The sequence below is a fragment of the Gobius niger genome, assembly GCF_951799975.1.
Source record: "Gobius niger genome assembly, chromosome: 9".
NCBI classification, from domain to species: Eukaryota; Metazoa; Chordata; class Actinopteri; order Gobiiformes; family Gobiidae; genus Gobius; species Gobius niger.
The window spans coordinates 31,158,828-31,179,988 of NC_136860.1; the positions used below are offsets into that span (position 1 = coordinate 31,158,828).

At 41.8% G+C, this 21,161-nt stretch overlaps 1 protein-coding gene across 2 annotated transcripts in view; it reads left to right on the forward strand.

Moving 5' to 3' along the window:
• Positions 1–278: 278 nt before the first annotated feature.
• The window catches only part of LOC306967468 (GTPase IMAP family member 9-like), a 34,940-nt gene continuing 14,057 nt past the window's right edge, over positions 279–21,161 (forward strand). Inside the window, exons 1-2 of one of the 2 annotated variants that reach the window (XR_013793194.1) lie at positions 279–332; positions 15,318–15,390. Coding sequence is in view for 1 of the 2 variants with exons in the window: in XM_079562520.1 (XP_079418646.1) it covers positions 326–332 (7 nt within the window). In the remaining variant the exon portion in view is untranslated. Of the gene's footprint in view, positions 333–15,317; positions 15,391–21,161 lie in introns of those variants that run through there. The other variant, XM_079562520.1, reaches the window with a different exon arrangement.

The following is a 21,161-nucleotide window of genomic DNA, read 5'->3' on the forward strand; positions in this document are numbered from 1 at the left end:
AAGTTTATTTTACACCTGCTTTGATCCAGTATTTTAGGTTTAAGGCGACTTAGGCCAAGGTCAGATATTTTGTAAAAGTGTGTGCAAAATGTGCAAAAGCAAGTGTAGAAAATAGGATGGCAACAAAAGCAGTTTTAAAAAGAATTAGGAAAGAGATTGCAAATGAAACACAGTGAAGGAGCCACTGCAGTGAGAAACTGTTTAACGCTGAGCAACTTAAAGTCCAGTCAATGATCCACAAAGTGTGTAAAATGGAAAGTGAAACATCTGCACCTGCAGAGCGCGGAGGACGCCTTGTTCTCAAAGCCTTTGCTTCGTCGACAGGATGGCAGGTAAGTAAGAATTGTACAAAATAAAGTGAATGCAAACGATTGACAGTGCAATCGATCTACTGTCAATGTGCGTACTATCATACGGCAACTCACTGCTGCCAGTGTGATTGAAACATTTTTGACTGCGCTTTCTCGTTCGAATGTAATACCGAGTCGTTCCAATGTATTGCCAACTTGTTCCGACGTAGATGACAACTCGTTCAAACGTAATACCAAGTCGTTCTAACGAGTTGCCAATGTCGTTCTAACGAGTTGCCAATGTCGTTCTAACGAGTTGCCAAAAGCCCAACGCACAGCAGAGCGCAGCGGCACATCATCTGACGCGCATCCATTTCGACACAGGCGGCGCGTCAGGGCACTTCAGTTCAGAGGCTTTTTCCTCAAACTATGTGGTGCTTTAAACGCGTGATTTATACATTTATCATTAATAAAATAAAACACGTATGTCTGTGTTGCGCGAGAGAGAGAGAGAGAGAGAGAGAGAGAGAGAGAGAGAGAGAGAGAGAAATCGTGGCTCTCTTTTGCAGGTTAACAGGGGGCTGGCGAGTTTTACATGCTCCACCTGAGCTCTGATGATGGTTCTGTCTCCGCTGCTTCTGTTGGAGCCATATATGCTTTGATCTGTCCTTTAGCCTCCTGCCACTGTGTGGCGCTGTGTGTATCATATGTGATTGATTACTTGCCCTATATAAGGGGGAAGGGAAGGGCACGCAGGTGTTGCAGTGTAGAGGTATACAGTTTTTCAACCGTGTCTATGAGTTTATTGTCTGTGAAGCTGTGTATTTGTGGATGGCTAAAGGTAATGCCAATAAAACCTCTTTTGGAACACAGTATTTTTCATGGACTTTGTTGGAAGACGCGCGTCCGAGACGCCTTAAAACACTACAGCCACAGCGGACACTGCACAGGGCATTTTGGCCGCTACAGCTTCCATCATCCCATTAAACAAAGTGTACGGCGGTCTCCCTGTTTGTCACAGCCGAGACCCGTGTGTGCCTCTGCAGCAGGTCAAAAACGTAGGCCTATGTGTTTACCCCGCGGCACCGCGTCTGGATCACAGGAAGCGGCTCTTTTGCCGCACCGTCAAGCGTCTGCGTTGGGCTTAAAAAGTCGTTCACACGACTTTGGCAACACGTTAGAACGACATTGGCAACACGTTAAAACGACATTGGCAACACGTTAGAACAATTTGGCGATAAGTCATAACGACTTGGTATTACATTCGAACGAGAAAGTGCAGTCAAAAATGTTTCACTCACACTGGCAGCTCAGAGTTTCTGTACTATCATAATGATGATGAGCGAATCCATTTAGGGTCAAAAACAGTTTCACTGTGCATTAGTGCAGGGCAGTAGGGGAACATAATGACCTCAATTCAGGTCCTGCTCCCTGTGTGAGCATCACTAACCACTAAGCCACCGTGAGACTGGGATTTTGGACTACTACTAGTCTATTTCCCCCACTTTTCTAAATGTTATATGGCAAATGGTCCCATTCTCTCACCTCTGGTCCCTGACCCAAAGTTTGGGAACCGCTGATTTAAAACTGAAACCTACACCTGACGGTTGTTTCTATCTTACTACTGAGAATTAGCCCGTGAGTCAGAGGTGGGAGACTCGAGTCACATGACTTGACTCGAGTCAGACTCGAGTCGCAATTTTAGGGACTTGAGACTTACTTGACCAAAGCTGCAAAAAGACTTGACTCGGGACTTGCTGTTTGTGACTCGAGACTTAACTTGGACTTGAGGCCAATGCCTCTCAATGACTTGCTGAGACTATTATTTATTTGAGTGAAACTGTCGAAAGATCAGGATTCATTGCGTAATGTGTATTGCCTATGTTTACATTATGGTATAGATGGTTTTCCGTTCCCATGATCCTCTGCGCCGCTTGGAAACCAGGATAGGAACGAAGTATTACAGCAGCCGTTGCGTATTAAGGCCACGCAGATGGTGATAGCCTTGTTACTTTGTTTGTGGAGGAGTAGTTCGTGAGACCAGCGGGGAGCGCACTCAGGTGCGGGAGCCCTAGCGCCCTGGTCAATTGAGTTCAGTTCGTACGCAGCTTTAACTTGTGCGCCGGGTGGGCGCTTACCAAGCGACCAGCAGTTCGAAACGACCACGACCATATGAAAAAGGGGAGGTAGGTACAGGATCCTATGAAAATATGACTTGTTTTAGAAGGAGAAGCACGCATACATTTGGTTCCTGGAAGCACTGTGAAAACATACCGTCAATTGAAGCACTCCGCACACGATTCGCCCGGTCCTCTCTCAATACGACCGCGTTGCACAGCATACGCACAGCGAGGAAAAACCTCCCACGCCACAGCCCACGGGGACGGCAGGTAGAGCCCGCGCACGGCAGAGGCGTGAGCTCAAGAAGACGCCAACATGCTACAAACAGCACGGTTTTAGGACAGATCGACCAGATTTAATGAATAAAAACCACACGGAAACTTACCAAAGACGCATACGACGAAAGCGTGGTTCAGTTGCGTGGCCTTACGCCTTGTGCAACTGAATCGCGTATTTGGCACGAGAAGCCGGCCAAAGGCAGCAGCTCCGTCCCCTAGGGCTGAAGGTGAGGTGCGCCCCTAATGTAGCATCGGATCTAGCGGTGATTGGTTTGCCAGCGGAAGTGCGTACTACCACATTCACACGCGCTAGTACAGGCGGGAGAGCCTCTAGTTCAGACGTGGATGAGCTTGTTCTGAACCTAAAGGTGTCCACTCTAAAACCGAACCTCATGAGCTGCTTTGGACCCGAGTGCGTAAAACTCTGCGGAGGCGGGCGCGCGGCTGTGCGTCAGCCTCACTACAACAGCAGCGCCTTTAGCATGAACCCGCCAAAGTTTGATCCAGATGCAGTTTCTTTGCTTTCTGTCATAAAGAGAGAGGAGCCAGTGCGCGCGCCTCAGACTGACGGTGACTTCATTTCTAACAGGAGTTTTCCTCATTCTGATCTGAGGAGCGAGAGAAGGAGAAGCGTCTGTCTCTCATCAGTGCTCTCCTCCTCTGCCGCTCACTTTGTTTCTGTCTCATACAAAGATTGTCCTGCGTATAAATGATCTTCACTTTAATGAGAGCTTAAACCAGCGCATTTACCTTTGTAGCGACCAGTGGTTTGACAGTGAGGGCGACGCAGAGGGGGCGGGGCCAGAGCGCAGTGTCCAAACCAGAGTCTGATGTTCAGATTGAGCCAAAGCAAAACCCTCAGCTTTACCCGTTCACACCCACAGCCTCGTTTTCAAAACAATTAAAAACGGACATTTTCATTTAATATTTTAGTATTTATTTAGGATAAGACATTTTTATTGCCTCTCACTCAGGCAAGTAAAAATGTTTGGAAAACCTGCTTCACAGTAATAATGGATGAAATAGATATTTTATTTTGTGATATTCATCATGTCAAAGTAAGGGGCTGCCCTTGGGCAGACTGATGGAAGCGAGGCAACCAGTCTGCCCCATCTGCATGTCTGACCACCATCCACTCACTCACACATTCACTCAGGCTCCTGGTCCCAAATGGTGCAACAAAAAGCATTTTTTGAAAACAGCTTAAGGATGAGACAAAATTGTTTTTGATCACTTAAAATACAGGAAATTACATCTGAATCTTTAAAAAATTCCTTTGGGTGGACCCCCAGCCCCCTGGTTTAAAGAATTATCCGGACCTCACTGTTTTTTACATCCTGGCTACGGCCTTGATCTTGCGTAATTTGCGTATAGGAAAATACAGCTCTGGTACAATCGAAAGTGAAACATCTGCACCTGTGTGTGCGGACGACGCCTTGTTCTCAAAGCCTTTTCCACGTCGACACGATGGCAGGTGAGTTAAAGTCGTGGAGTGTTTTTAATATTCAACCCGCTAATAGTTCTGTGGTTCTCAGTAGACCTATGTTTACTGATGGCTTTTCTTTGTCTGCCTTGAATAAAGCCACAAACCGAGAAATGTATGCGTGAACTTATCATTTTATTATTTAATGTCTGTTGTGTTGTTGTAACTATTGATTTGCTCACATGTAATATAAGTAGAGTTGCAAAACGAGAGCGGCGCGGTTTAGGAGCCTGTTACATTGTGCACAAACTTATTATAAATCGATCAAATGAAAGGGAAAAGAAAACAATATGAAAGTATGACGTTTTTAGATCTGGTCTTGGTTTTAGGGATGAACTCTTTTACAGGATAAATGCCACGTTGTTTAGCCGGAACAGTACATTATGAACTTCTTAACCATGAGCCACATCTATATCAATCTTGAATTAAAATGTTGGCCTATTGGTATAAAAAATGCATAATTTAGCCTTTAAATTAGGCTCATTGAAATGTTGTAAATTATTATCATAAATGTCTTTCCGCTCCATAATTAAAAAATCTTGATTTGAGGTGAAGTTCCAGGAGAATCCAAGATATTCTAATCTTTACCTCCATAGATTGAATGTGTTAGATTATTATGTTCATAAATCTATAATGCTTAATTATTTTCAGGAACAAGACGTATAGTCCTCTTGGGGAAAACTGGGTCAGGAAAAAGCAGCCTGGCCAACACTATCTTCAGTGATGATCGTGTGTTTACAGTGAACCACACCTCAAACTCCGGGACCAGTGTCTGTCAGTCTGTCACTAGAACAGTCCATGGGAGGGTCCTGACTCTCATCGACACCCAAGGGCTTTTTGACACCGACCCAAACAGCTCCACGTCAGAAATCATGCGTTGCCTAGAAGAGTGCGCCCCGGGACCCCACGCCTTCCTCCTGGTCCTGAAGGTGGAGAAGTACACGGCACTAGAACAGGCTGTGGTTGATTTAATCCTGCAATACTTTTCACCTGAAGCCTTAAAATACACAACTGTGGTGTTCACTCACGGAGACCAACTTCCCCCCGGTATGAGGATCTCAGATTGGGCTCGTGAGAACAATGCTTTGAGAGATCTCCTTCAGAAATGTGGAAACCGCTGCCATGTGGTCGATAATCGATACTGGAGAAACCAGGGGGAGATTTACCGAAACAACCAAAACCAAGTCCAAGATCTGCTCAACACCATCGACCGGGCTGTGGCTGCAAACGGCGGTTCATGCTTCACCAACGACCTGCTGCAGAACAGATCTCTGTGGAGCAGGTTCAGAGAAGCTCCACTTGGATTCCAGATCGCTGCCATACTGGGTGTACCCGCAGTGGGATGTCTGTTATATGCGTATGTCCCGTGGGCACAGGTCTGTGAGTGGGTGATGCAGGGGTCAAAGAATGGAGCAGGTTGGATTTGGCAAAACCTACAGACCACAGACGACGTTAAAAATGCTGTTGTGTATCTTGCTGCAGTGACAAAATTGCTTCAAGAAGTAGATAAGTTATCTGGAGCTGTAAAGGTAACCTCAGGTAGTTCTTGTAATATTCTGTGAAATCCTGAATGATCCTGGATAACCTTCTATACTATTGCTTAAATGATAAAAGGTCTATGCAATGGTCAAAGCCACATGTGAAAATCTGGGCTCTATAATAAAGCCAAAACCCTGAGAGATTATATACCTTAATAAAATAAAATTGTCCTCATGACATTAAGGAAAGTCTTTATTATGTGTTCATTTCTTGCTGTGTTAAAATCTGTAATCGAGCAATAAACGTTTATTCTTTATCGATCATAAAATAACAATAATAGATGCTTTCTGCATTGTGTATATATATTTTATATGAACAATTTAAGTCTAAGTTATTGCAATCACCATTTTGTTTGATCTCTCTTTGAATAAAAAAGTTGAAGAACAGAAAAGTGTTTCAGCATTTTTTACACATGCATCCTGAAATTAATGCAAACGTGTTCATATATGCACGTGATCTTTTGAAATCTAAATTTTTATGGACTGTTTCAATTCAACTGCAGCCTGACATTTATATAATAAAAAAATGCATAAATGGTTGAAATCTGATCTTTATTTTGTGCCATGTACATTAGTCACTTCTGGATATATATCCCTCCTGGAACCGCCACCTTAACGTGGTGGAGGGGTTTGAGCACCTGAATGATCCTGGGAGCTCTGTTGTTGGGGCTTCGTGCCCCTGGTAGGGTCTCCCTGGAAAACAGGTCCTAAGTGACGGGTCAGACAAAAAGCGGTTCAGAAGCCCCTTATGAGAGACCAACAGGCCCGTTTAACTGTGAGGCCGTCCTGCTGTGGACCCACCTGCAGGAGGGGCTGGTGCAATGTGATTTACGACCCGGCAACGGACAAGTGGAAGAAAATGGATGGATGTAAATCTCCAATACAAAAACATAGAATACGATTTATTTATTAGGCTATATGATATTTATTGTAGATTGTGACGTCATCATATGTTTTGCAAACAAGCAATAACTTTTTCCCCATTGAGCAGAAAACAATAAATCAAATGATAAATATGTGTTGTATATTAATAAAGTCATAAAGTTGTCTTGTGCCTCTGGAAGCACTGTGGGCATAGTACTTATAACTTAGATTTATAGATGAAATGGAATCTTAGTTGTATCTCGCTTTTTCACATGAAAATTCACCCAGTGTTTGTCACGTAACAACTCTTAAGTTCATGTACACAAGACTGGATCTGATGTTTTTCTCTGTCCCTTTAAGAGCTGAGCTGTGGCGAGGGGCAGGCCTGAGAGAGCTGGAGGCGGCTTTATGTGGACCAGACCATTGCAGAGGTTAGAGGTTAAGGGGGCTTTGTCTGTCCCGTAGTTTTGTTTGTTTCTCCCCTGTGTTTCTGCTGATTTATCTAAATTTGACTAAAACTTAATTCAAAATGTAGATAGATAGATAGATAGATGATACTTTATTGATCTCACAGATGGAGAAATTGCATTCGATGAGAGAGCATCCGGCAGCAGCACCCATTCAGTGCGCACCACTCTTTTTATATACTTTATTGTCCCGTGTGGAAATTTGTCCTCTGCATTTGACCCGTCCCTCGATGCCGCCGGGGCGACCCGTGAGTAGCAGCGGGCGACATCAGTGCCTGGCTGAAGGTCAGTATCACCTGGCTGGAGGACTCACTGATTGTACATGGTTTGAAGTGGTAGGGGAAACCGGAGTACCTCTTTGCCCCTTTTCCACTGTTCGTCAACCTGACCCGCATGACCTTTGAGGACGGAGAAACTGGAGCTGCCCTCTGTCTCCTCTGATCATCTGAAACAGTGCACCGCCTCCTGGGCTTGTCCCCGTCTCAGAGTGTGGTGTCCTGCACTGGTCAGCTTCACCTCCTCCTTCCTCCTACTCCTGCACAGCTTGTTTATCCCTTTTTTTGCTTCCTGTAGCTCCTCTTGTGACGCCTCCTCCGTGCTACAAGTCTGGGGGCTCTCGGAAGAAGAAGATATAGTTGTAGATTGTAGATCTCATAAGGGTTTAGCTGATAAGTTAGTAACTCCGGTTTACACTCAGATTTAGACATAGATCAAATATACAAGATTTTAGTCCGATATTAAAAGTTTATTGTAGGTTTTAGACTACTTAAAGGCTAATGTCAGATATTTTGTGTGTAAAAGTGTGCAAAATGTGCAAAAGCAAAGTGCAGAAAATAGGACGGCAACAAAAGCGGTGCTTAAAGAATTAGGAAAGAGATTGCAAATGAAACTGACACACAGTGAAGGAACCACTGCTGCTCACAGAACTGCAGACTGTTGTTGTTCAACGCTGTGCAAATTAAAGTCCAATCGATCTACTGTCAATGATCCACAACGTGCAAAATTGAATGTGAAACATCTGCACCTCAAAGCCTTTGCGTTGTCGACAGGATGGCAGGTAAGAAAAAATCGTGGAGCTGTTTTCCTTTATTCCACCTGTTAATATCTATGTGGTTACTACATTATGTTTATTGATGTCTTTTCTCGTTCTGCTGTCAGAGAAAACAAAACCACAAACAGAAATTGTTTGAAAATGTTAATTTAGCGTCAATTTATAATTTTATTATTTAACGAATTATGTTGTTGTTACTAATTGCGCACAGTAGTTGCACAGAGAGAGAGTGGGGTTTAGGAGCCTCATCATGCACAAATCACGCATGTCAGTTGGGTTTGGGTCGGGCTTCAAGATTTTTTTTCTTTTTCTTATTAATGTCATTATAATCTCTAATAAAAATCTAAGCTATGGGCTTAGTCTATTGGAAACAAAATGTGGTTACTCAGGGTGCGATTTGTCAAAAAAACACAATAGTTGCTCAATCACTGTTCATGCTGTTGAACTTGAAACCCAGTGTTTTGTAAGATGTGTGACTTTTTGTACAAACAGAGAGAGCTCCGCGCTTTAGAGCAGGGGTCACAAATTAAATTTCACCAAAGTCCAAAACAGCGGCGGCTCCAGACAATTTCGATTGGGGGGGCAATGGGGGGGTCCTAGTCATTTCAAGGGGGGGTCTCATGAAAACCAACAAAAAATACTGTAATAAATAATATAGCAGTTCAACTTAAAAGTCTATGTTAAATTTCTGCCATAAAGATTTGAGCTCATTGAAGGTACCGATATTGTTTCAATCAAGTAAAACCAGTAAGTTATAAATGGTTCATAAAGCATTGCTATGAATTGTTTCAACTTAACAGTTTCAGTTTTAACAAACCAACATGTTGGTTTATTGTTGTGCCAACAATAAACTTGTATTGCTTCTTCATATTAACGCAAGTGTGTGTGTTTTTAAAACTCACGAGGCTAAGTTAAAAACATCTTTGACTTATAATTGAATGTCAAAAGAAAACAATGTTTTGAGCTCTATGAACATATCAGGTTAAGTTATGAACAAATTTCAACTCATTCACTGCAGTTGAATGAAACCAAATATATTTTCTACTATAGCACAACATACTACATTTTTAAATAATGGTACCACTTACAGTCTAATGTTAAAAGAACTCAAATGTTTATGGCAGAAATTGCACAAACACTAGTAAGTTAACAGAACATCTACTTGTAATTCCTGATAGATACAAGTGACAAGAGACAGTTATAGTCAAGGCATTTTAATTTTCCAGTAAAAAAAAAATATACAAGTGCTTATAAAGTTACAAATGTTAAAATCTGATGAAACTTATCATACATTTATGCAAATACATGCATGCTCTTGTGTAGGCCTGTCACAAAAGTTCATATATATCTACTTCATATAAATCTACAATAATTTACCATTTTACCTACACTGAGAAAAATAAAACATTGGCTTAATCTGCAAAATGTTTAGAAATCATTTACATCTGCATTTTACTAGTAATAATAATGATATATATTCATTGGTCCAACTATAAATGTTTCATCTGTAACTGTGAATATTTTAAATTGGTTCAACAAAAAAATGTTCATGACTTGAATGTTCAAAGGTTCATTGAGTCAATTTAAAACTCTTCATTAGCAGATATGAGCCAATTAAAAAAAAATCATTGAACCAGTATAGTTTTAATGGCTTAATCAATGCCATTTATTGATTTCATTTAAATTGATTAATTTCATTAAACACATTTGGATTAATTTACTTTTTTCTTACCATAGACATTGTATGTACAAATGCAAATTGCAATATTTTGTAATACGAGTAATGTAGGTACTGTAGGCGATTTTACAGGAAATATTAGCACTCTAATTTACACAAGATCTGACTCCATAAGATCAATTTAAACACAGTTAAACAGTTAAGTTTAAAGTATTAAAGTATCAAAAAGGTCTCGCCAAGCGTGTTCGTTGATCCCAAGGTCCGAGGAGAAACCACCAGAATTCAGTAGCTTTAGACAAAGAAGATTTATTCCCTATAACAATTACAATTCTAAACACAGATTCTCCGAGCGCTAAAGTCCCTACACTAATACACACACGGTGCTCGAGCGGGGCAGTCCCGGAAAAAGCATCGTCTAACTGCGCTCTTACAATATATATTATCAAAAATGTGACGTTCACGAAGAGATAGGAGATGAGTTGAGCTTAGGCCAAGGTCACCAAGCTTTTCTCTCAGTAGTTTTCCACTAGAAGTGTCTTCCTGATGCCTTATTTGGAGTTATTTTGCCCACACTGGTGTTGGCACCTGGACGTCTCCATAGATATGAGCAAAAGAATGCAAGAGCGAGAAATGGGGTATTGTTACAGCAATGTGCGTGTGAAAAGATTGGTTTTCCACTGAAACTTAAAGCACACAGATTAAACTCATAAAAAACATTCAATAGCATTATAAAATATAACATTAGCTAAAAATCATCAATTTCCCACAGTACACAAAGCAACATTTCATACCTTCTAATTTTTCAATTCTTGGCTCAAGGTTCATAAGCAAATTGGTTAAACATTGAGAAAAGGTGTTAAAACTGCAGTATAATGTATTTAGCCACATTGTTATGCATTTTCAAAACACTTGCACAGCAAAATTGGATGAACAAAAATAAAACTGTACAGCAACTCCATGAAACTGTGCAGCCAAGGTACAGCATACTAATCACCGTATCAGTCTCCCTGTGACTTGTGTTCATTTCTTGTTATCCAGTCCCATGAGTACCTTCAGGATGAATTCAACTGTGCGTTCACATTTCTTTGGGTACTTCATGTTGAGGGTGTTATGAGTCTGAATTGCAAAGTCTTGAACCATTGAATGCAGATCTGTCTCAATCTTCACGATGGGTGTTACGACGACTGCCATCGGCTCTTCCTCCACACGGAAATCTTGCTGAATCTGCAAAACATGAGTGGAATAACACGTATTAGAATTTACAAATAATGCAATGATTGTCATGGTCGGGTCTAAACCCGGCTAAACTAAGCCTTAACCAGGTCAAACAGAGTCTGAATGAGCCACTGGTATTTTAACTTTATAATATGAGGTTTTTGTAAACAACATTACTGCAGCTGTAGATAACACTGAAAATACATGTATTAAAGGGGAGCTCTGAGAAAGTACAGATGTCCAGAATCTCAAAATCTCATTCTATGAAAAAGCCTGGTTTCCCCCATTTTGTAAACTAAAGTTATAAAATGATACATTCCTATGGTATTTGTTAATCAAAATATAAAGCAGCATATATATACACACACCAATTTTAGACAAAAGGACTGGCTCCAGTATTTACATGATATTGATCTTTAGCAAAATTTCAGGTCTTGCACAGCACTACAATAGAACTAATTTTAGTTTTTGGGTAAAATAAAAACATATTTCTCCTGCAACTCTAATATCTTCAGCTTTCAGTTCATTTTCTAATATTTGTTCAATACCCTTATTCATTTATATGTTTCTTTGACAGGGACAGTACAAGAAAACAACAATGTTATGTACATAACATCCAAAGGCTTATTTGCAGATGTTTTTCAAATGCATTATAGTACATCATTGGCTCTATATGAGGGACTTCTGACTAGGTTCTCCGAGAGTCGCTGCTCTTCCTCTCCCGTTATTTCCTCATCGGGGATTAGCAGTGTCGCGTCCAAATGAATGAAAAGCTCTAGATTCCATGGACAGTGAATTACCCATGAACAGTTGAAGGTACATATTAAAAACATTATGTTGGATGTAAATACTTGACCGAAGAAAAAAGTTAGCCCTTAGCTTGAGGACAAAAACATCTACCACGATGGAACACTGATGTGTCCTTCAGTGAAGCCTTTACATCCAGTATGATGTTTATAACACTGACTGTCAGTAACTTACAGCCTGCCATGTAATCTAGAACTATTCATTTATTTGGATGAGACACTTTTGATCCTCCATAGGAAAATAATGGGAGAGGAAGAGCAGTGCCTCCTAGAGAGTCCAGTCTGAAGTCACGTGTCACTTGTGTGAATAGAGCCCATTGTCAGCTCGCACGCTTGTCAGAAAAGATCCATTTATTGGCTCTGATCAAATGTAAAACTACAAGATGCACATATGTTATGTAGGCCATTGATCAGGAACCCGGAGAACCAATAAAGAACAGATCAAATAGAGAAATGATTAATAGCATTGATGTTGCTCAAATCTGAACAGTTAAGTTTTGTAAATTATGTAAAATTGGCGGTTGTTAATACCATACCTAATATAATAAGAGATTTTACAGTTAAGAGCACAAGCACTACAAAGACATGGTTATTTTCAAGCCCACTCATACCTGATGTTCTTTAATGAGCGCGTCCACTGGAACAGCATCACTAACTTCAGTACACATGGTGTATACCTGCATCCTGTGTACCGCTCATGGAAGCCTGCAAAATAATTATTTAACTGTAAACAAGTATGTACAGACATTGTAGTAATTTAAATAATAATAATAATAATAATAATAATAATAATACATAGGTCTTATATAGCGCTTTTCAGGAAACACAAAGACGCTTTACAAGTGAGACAGACAAACAAAAATGGCAGAGCTATTGTTGGTTGTAGGTGAGCTGAAACAGGTGTGTTTTGAGCAGTTTTTTGTAGGTGGCCAGTGAGTCTGAGTTTCTGATGTGGATGGGGAGTGAGTTCCAGAGGGCGGGGGCGGCGATGGCGAAGGCTCGGTCCCCCAGGGTTCGGTGCTTTGATTTGGTGATGGGTTTGAGGAGGTTTAAGTCGGCAGAGCGGAGGCGACGGGATGGGCGGTGGCGTTGTAGGAGGTCTGTGAGGTATGGGGGGGCCAGGTTGTTGAGGGCTTTGTAGGGGATGAGCAGAACTTTGTAGTGGATGCGCTGTTGTACGGGGAGCCAATGAAGCTGTATATATATAAATATATATATATATATTCTTGAAAATGTGTTGGCACAATAAAGTTACATAACATTATGCCTTTCAAATAATGCATAGACCGACCTCCTCAAATGGAGATGACCAGCAAACAGGAGTCCTCGTCCTAGTACTGGTGTGGGGGACGGCTCCTGTGCAGATGAGACGCAGAAAAATACTTAATTGTAAATGGTCTGTCATTTTTGCAGCAATTTTAACAGACTAAAATGCATATAGTCTTGTGAATTTAGTAAATAAGTTAAGAAAAAAAGTGCAACGTATATTCATGATAAAATTATAAAATTACACAATAGCTGAACATTAATTACATTTGCTTGGTTCAGCTTTTTGAACAAACTGTTTTACAAATGACTTTTTATGACTTTTTTATGACAGTCACTTTTGGAAGATGGGTCAAACATTTTCTGTCCTTTAATTGTTATTACAGGTCATATATATGTATAAACGACAATGAGCCGACATTTTCTACCCGTAGATAATGTAAGAAGTGTCTACTTCAACGCAATCTCCTCGTTTAGGGGCTCGTCTGCCCCTAAACAGTTGTTTATTATTTCATTAGGACTTTTATTTCTCAAACTCGTTGCTTCATGCGTGCTCACTTTGAGCTCCCTGTGGGGCAGCAGCAGCGGTGGAGGTGACCGGAGCGGGGGAGGCAGTGGGCGGTGATATCGCTGCCGTTCGGAGGCGGCCAAGAGCGGAGTGGAGCTGAGCGAACAGGTGGAAGATGTTTCGTGTCGGGGCACCTGTAGCCGCCTCGTCAATCACCGTCCCCGTGCACCTTTTCTCTCCCATGGCCCGGGAGAGCTGGCGCTGGGAACGTTCGGGCGCGCTCTCTCTCCGTTTCCCCAGAGCCGCGCTCTTAAACCCTTTCCCCGCAGGCCGCGCTCAAGTCCCGCGGTCTGTCCCTGTGTCACTCCTCTCTCCATCCCACTCCTGCAGTCACACTTGTTTCGCAAAATAAGCATGCACAACTTAAGCGCTAAGAGGAATAAAAAAGAAAAAGAGTTAAAGTTCTCTACAGGGACTTGGCTCCACTCGGCTCCCGTCGTTCTCAGTGAAGAGACGAACAAAGACTCGATTCGTTTGTGAACGTCACATCACTGGTTTAAGCGCTTACAAAACACTACGCGATGCAACAACACAAAATGGCGGCTGCGCTTAACCCTCCTAAGTTAGCGTAATATCTAAATCACAAGGGTGCAATTGGTGTACCCAAAATAAAACCTTCAACCTAATACTCATAGCCTACAATATTTTAGGGAGGGAGAGAGGGAGAGAGAGAAGAGAGAGAGAGAGGAGAGAGAGGAGAGAGAGGAGAGAGAGAGAGAGAGGAGAGAGAGAGAGAGAGAGGAGAGAGAGAGGAGAGAGAGAGAGAGAGGAGAGAGAGAGAGAGGAGAGAGAGAGGAGAGAGAGAGAGAGAGAGGAGAGAGAGAGGAGAGAGAGAGAGAGAGGAGAGAGAGAGAGAGGAGAGAGAGAGGAGAGAGAGACAGAGAGGAGAGAGAGAGAGAGGAGAGAGAGAGGAGAGAGAGAGGAGAGAGAGAGAGAGAGAGAGAGAGAGAGAGGAGAGAGAGAGAGAGAGAGAGAGAGAGAGAGAGGTTTGGCTACATCTTAAACTGTGCGCAAAACTTGGATCATATTCATAAATCAATGAGGGGGAAACAACAACAACAACAACAACAACAACAACAACAACAACAACATGAAAGTCTAGCTCTGAAAGCCAGGCTAAGCTTTAAACTGCTCGAAGTTTGTAACTGAACTAGTGGTTCAAAATATTGCTTATTATTGCTGAGAAATGTTGAATTGAAAGTAATAAAGTGAGCCTGGTTTGTTTACTGTAGCGTTGGCTCTGCACTTTTCAGATCCACTTTTAAACCTTTTACTTTGGAAACTCTCGTCACTTACCAGTAAAAAGCCAGTGATGTCTTTAGATCTGGTCTGGTTAAATTCCTGGTTTTCGAGGTGAACGCTTTTGCCTCGTTGTTTCAGATTTAGTTTGTGCACATACAGGCTAATAACAATCACATGAAGGGTAAATTATGGAACTTCTCAACCACAGTCACATGTTGTTTGCTGCAGACTGTGACCAGTGAAATTGGGATTAAAATACGTACTATTTTTATATCAATCTTGATTCAAAAACGCTGGCCGATATTTGGTAATTGGTATACAGATCCTATAATACTTAGCTGTAAAATGAACTGCAAAGTTACAAGTCCAGGGTGTTCTGATCTTTGCCTCCATAGATTAAATGTGTTAGATTATTATGTTTATTAATCTATATTGTTCATTTTTTTGCAGACACAAGGCGTGTTGTCCTCCTGGGGAAAACTGGGTCAGGAAAAAGCAGCCTGGCCAACACTATCTTCAGAGACAGTGACATCTTTGCAGTGGACGACTCCCCAAACTCCGGGACCGGTGTCTGTAAGTCTGAAACTCAAACAGTCCATGGGAGGAGCCTGAAACTCATTGACACCCCAGGATTTTTTGACACCGACCCAAACAAATCCGGTTTTAGTTCAGAAATCATGCACCTCCTGGAAGAGTGCACCCCGGGACTCCACGCCTTCCTCCTGGTCCTGAAGGTGGAGAGGTACACGGCACAAGAACAGGCTGTGGTTGATTTAATCCTGCACTACTTTTCCCCTGAAGCCTTAAGATTCACAACTGTGGTGTTCACTCACGGAGACCAACTTGCCCCCGGTGTGAGGATCGAAGATTGGGCTCATGAGAATAATGCTTTGAGAGATCTCCTTCAGAAATGTGGAAACCGCTGCCATGTGGTCGATAATCGACACTGGAGAAACCAGGGGGAGATTTACCGAAACAACCAAAACCAAGTCCAAGCTCTGCTCAACACCATCGACCAGGCAGTGGCTGCAAACGGCGATTCACACTTCACCAACGACCTGCTGCAGAACAGATCTCTGTGGAGCAGGTTCAAAGAGGCTCCAACTGGATTCCAGATCGCTGCCATCCTGGGTGTAGCTGCAGTGGGATGTCTGTTATATGCGCCTGTGAAGTGGGCACAGGTCTGTGAATGGGTGAAGCGGGTGGTACGGAATGAACCAGGTTGGATTCGGCAAAACCTACAAACCACAGACGACGTTATGAATGCTGTTGAGTATCTTGCTCAGCTGCACTTATTGTATCAAGGAGTAAATACACAACCTGGAGCTGTAAGGGAAGGTAGTCCTTGTCTTATTCTGTAAAATCAGATGAGGCTGGATAACTTCTCATACTTAAATGATAAAAGGTCATGTAAAAATCTGGCTTCTATAATAAAAAAAAGCCAAGACGCCGAGAGATTACACAGAATACAGTTTAACATTATATACATTGTAGCTGAGTAGGATGAAGCTAGCCAGTAAATCCTCCTGACATAAAAGAATTAGGTCTTTATTTCTTGCAGTGTTAAAATCTATAATCAAGCAATAAACCTTTATTTTTTTTGTTGATCAGCAAACAGCCATAATTCGAGCGTCATGTTAAAAATAAGGACTTTTAGTGACTCGTGCCAATCAAATGAACTTGTTTGCTGTTTGGTTTTGAGATTCACTGTTGATGTTGTGAAGAAGGACATTAACTTTGTCGAAAAGAGAAAAAGATGATTTGCTGTGTGTATTGTGTTTTATATAAACAATTTTAAGTTTTAAGATAGTTATTGAATGGTCTTTTTTGTATGACCTCTTTTTGAATATAAAAGTTGAAAACACTCATCTTGAAATGAATGCAGACTGTTCATATATGCATGTAAACTTTTGAAATCTATATGTTCATTTTTATGGACTGTTTCAATTCGACTGCCTGACATTTAGATAATAAAAAATATGCATGAAATGATTGAATCCGATCTTTATTTTGTGCAAGGGGCTACATAAATGTAAGGTCAGATATTTTGTGTGTAAAAGCAAAACAAAAGCTAAATCGAACATACTGGACTATTTTGGCCCAGAGTGAAGGAACTACTGCTGCTTGTTCAAGGTGCAGCTGAGTGAAGCTGGCCCCCTTTAAACTTGAATGTGTATATAAGAAAAATATTTGTTTTCGTTTTCTGAGATATTCATTTATGCCGTGCGCCGCTGACTCGTGCGTGCGCTTCAGAAGAGGACATGGACGCCTCAAGGCTCGAGAGTTTGTACTACTTTAACCTTTTAACCTCTTAACTCCCGACTGAACCTAGAGCATTTTCTCCAGTTCAGCTTTACCCAAATCCTGTAGGCCAGTGTAACACCTCATTTGAAAGCTAAGACCTACAAAACTCATCTAAATGGATCTTTTTCCTCACGTCATCAATTTTTTTTCCATTTTTGGGGGGGGGGTATTCAACTCATTTTGTAACTTTTTTGTCTTTTTTTTTTTAAAATCAGTTTTTGGTCATTTTTATGGTCATTTTTTTTGTCATTTTTTGTCCTGACTCATCGACACCCCAGGACTTCTTGACACCGACCCAAACAGCTCCTCTTTTAGTTCAGAAATCATGCGTTGCCTGAAGGGGTGCGCCCCAGGACCTCACTCCTTCCTCCTGGTCCTGAAGGTGGGGAAGTACACGGCACTAGAACAGGCTGTGGTTGATTTAATCCTGCAGTACTTTTCACCTGAAGCCTTAAAATACACAACTGTGGTGTTCACTCACGGAGACAACCTTCCCCCTGGTGTGAGGATCGAAGATTGGGCTCGTGAGAATAATGCTTTGAGAGATCTGCTTCAGAAATGTGGAAACCGCTGCCATGTGGTCGATAATCGATACTGGAGAAACCAGGGGGGTGGTTTCTATAACACATTTTTTCTTAAAAATGAAAATGAAATTAGTACAAATAAATAGCCTAGGTTCATTATTACAATAAAGAGAGCACTAAAAAAGAGATAGGTATAAAGGATTTACCAATATTATACATAAGTGTGTCCCTTTCTTCTAAAAACAGGCAACTAATGAAGCCTAGGCGTCAATTCAACCTGGTGGACTAATTTCAGCATCACATACCTCCAGTCAATGATCGCTTCCGAGAGGCCACACCTCCACCTCAGCCCATCAGTGTAAGAGCCGCACCTCCGTAGCAGCCAATCATCGCCCTCGGTCCCGCTTTTAAGCCCCAGCAATCATGGTTCGTTCGCTTCCCAGTTGTGCTGCGACCCGCCTCCACCCCGCCTCCGCCTCTTCCGTCCACGGCTTCTACCTGCTGCAGCTTCACGGGGCTTCCATACCGTAATGTACAAACAAACATTTGCTGTGAGTGTAACCCCTCGAAGTTTGACCCAGGCTGCAATGATGAGACCACTCGAACAGGTTTTGTGGCTTTATATGAATCTCTGAAATCACACATAACCAGGACAGGTGATTACAGGTGGTCTGATTCACTCTTCTGCCCCTAAACACACCACACCAGATACAAGAGTACTATTTACAAAGTATTAACTGTATGGAGCTATGGCAGTTACTCCCCTGACAAGCTAACTGACAACGATTTACAACATCTAAACTTGACCAAATGACAATATACAGTGGGGGAAAAAAGTATTTGGTCAGTTTCACACAGACATTCTATTGGATTTTGGCCAAATACTTTTTTTTCCCCACTGTATATCCTCCAAAATTAAAATAATCACTTAAAACATAGATTTAGCAGGGTTATGTTACAGATAAAACAAATTTAACTGATATAAAGTTGAGTAAAATTTCCAAAATGATCATAAAATCACAGAGCCAAACCAGTTACATACCGCTGTCGCATCACACAGCAGTCAAGGGGGAGGAGCAAAGGGCGTAGCCATGGAAATCACCTCTGCCAGGCAAAATACACTCCAAATAAAAAGGGGGTTAAAGCTAATTATGATTTTAATAATCGGATACATTTTGATTAAATTCAATAAATAACATTTCCTCGTTACATGAGCGGCTCAGCTCGCCTAAGACATGACTGTAGCTTTACTGGGAGTGGGTGCGTCTCCAGCTCGTCTCCGTGGAGATCAGTTCAGTTCAGTTTATTCGGTCAAAATTATGACAAAAGATTTACATTCAGTTAAGTATACTTCTTCATAACATAACATACAAAAATGACCGAAAAGGTATAGGCTGAAGCTAATGCTTATTTTGCCTACCCTTGTCTTTTTAAACTTACAGCACGTGTTTTTGTTAACTTTCCAACATAACATCAGACATTCAAAAGGATTTTATTATATATACATATATATATTATTACATTTTAAAGTAAGTTGACAGTCTTAAACAGACTAGTAAACAGAATTAAGGTATTTTTCAAGTATAATACTTTTATACATTCTCTTTAGGTGGAAGATAGAGGGACATAATTTGAGATCCTCTGTACAGTTATTCCAGAGATTGACCCCTTTAATAGAAACACAAACTCTCATGGTGTTTGTTTGAAATGTTTTCTTTACAAACATCTCCACTCCTCTGAGCTCATACCGGCTCTGTCTGACGGTGAACATATATTGTAGTGTTTGTGACACAAGTTTATTTTTTACTTTGAACATCATTTTTATTGTATACAAATCTACTAAATCATAGAATTTCAATGTTTGCAGGTTTATGAATAGGGGATGGGTTGGTTGGTTGTAAGAGATGATGTGACTAAAGGCAGCAGAATCAGAGATTTGAAAAGGTTTGGTCCTCATCCAGATCCAGTCTCTGCTTATCCACTGCCAAAATAGCATTTTCTGTGTAGAGACGGCCATGGATGTGTTGATGGCAGCTGTATAGTCCAAAATGTTACGCAGTGTGCCTTTAAATATAAGGCCAGATATTTTGTGTGTAAAAGCGGTCTACTCAAAAGAAACAGAAATGAGACAACAGATTAAATTGTGGAAAAAATAAAAATAAAAATGACTGTACTGTTTTGACACACAGTGAAGGAACCACTGCTGCTTGTTTACGGAACTGCGCTGCCATCCGGTGCGCGTAAAATCGATGTGAAACTTCTGCGCCTGCGGAGTGCTTGTTTTCAACAACGTCAACAAGCGTCAACTTTGTCTGTCATGTTGTTGTTGTTGTTGTTGTTACTGATCTGCGCACATGTCGTAGCCTCGAGCTGCGAAAAGAGAGAGAGAGAGAAAGAGAGAGGGAGGGAGAGAGAGGGAGGGAGAGAGAGAGGAGAGAGAGAGAGAGAAAGAGAGAGAGAGAGGGAGGGAAGAGAGAGAGAGAAAGAGAGAGAGAGAGGGAGGGAAGAGAGAGAGAGAGAGAGAGGGAGAGAGAGGAGAGAGAGAGAGAGAAAGAGAGAGAGAGAGGGAGGGAAGAGAGAGAGAGAAAGAGCGAGAGAGAGGGAGGGAAGAGAGAGAGAGAGAGAGGGAGAGAGAGAGGAGAGAGAGAGAGAGAAAGAGAGAGAGAGAGGGAGGGAAGAGAGAGAGAGAAAGAGCGAGAGAGAGAAAGAGAGAGAGAGGGAGAGAGGGAGAGAGAGAGGGAGGGAGAGAGAGAGGAGAGAGAGAGAGAGAAAGAGAGAGAGAGAGGGAGGGAAGAGAGAGAGAGAAAGAGCGAGAGAGAGAAAGAGAGAGAGAGGGAGAGAGGGAGAGAGAGAGAAAGAGCGAGAGAGAGAAAGAGAGAGAGAGAGAGAGAGGGAGGGAGAGAGAGGGAGGGAGAGAGAGAGGAGAGAGAGAGAGAGAAAGAGAGAGAGAGAGGGAGGGAAGAGAGAGAGAGAAAGAGAGAGAGAGAGGGAGGGAAGAGAGAGAGAGAGAGAGAGGGAGAGAGAGAGGAGAGAGAGAGAGAGAAAGAGAGAGAGAGAGGGAGGGAAGAGAGAGAGAGAAAGAGCGAGAGAGAGAAAGAGAGAGAGAGGGAGAGAGGGAGAGAGAGAGGGAGCGCGCGCTAACAGGGCGTGGTTTGGCTACATCTTAAACTGTGCGCAAAACTTGGATCATATTCATAAATCAATGAGGGGGAAACAACAACAACATGAAAGTCTAGCTCTGAAAGCCAGGCTAAGCTTTAAACTGCTCGAAGTTTGTAACTGAACTAGTGGTTCAAGATATTGCTTATTATTGCTGAGAAATGCTGAATTGAAAGTAATAAAGTGAGCCTGGTTTGTTTACTGTAGCGTTGGCTCTGCACTTTTCAGATACACTTTTAAACCTTTGGAAACTCTCGTCACTTACCAGTAAAAAGCCAGTGATGTCTTTAGATCTGGTCTGGTTAAA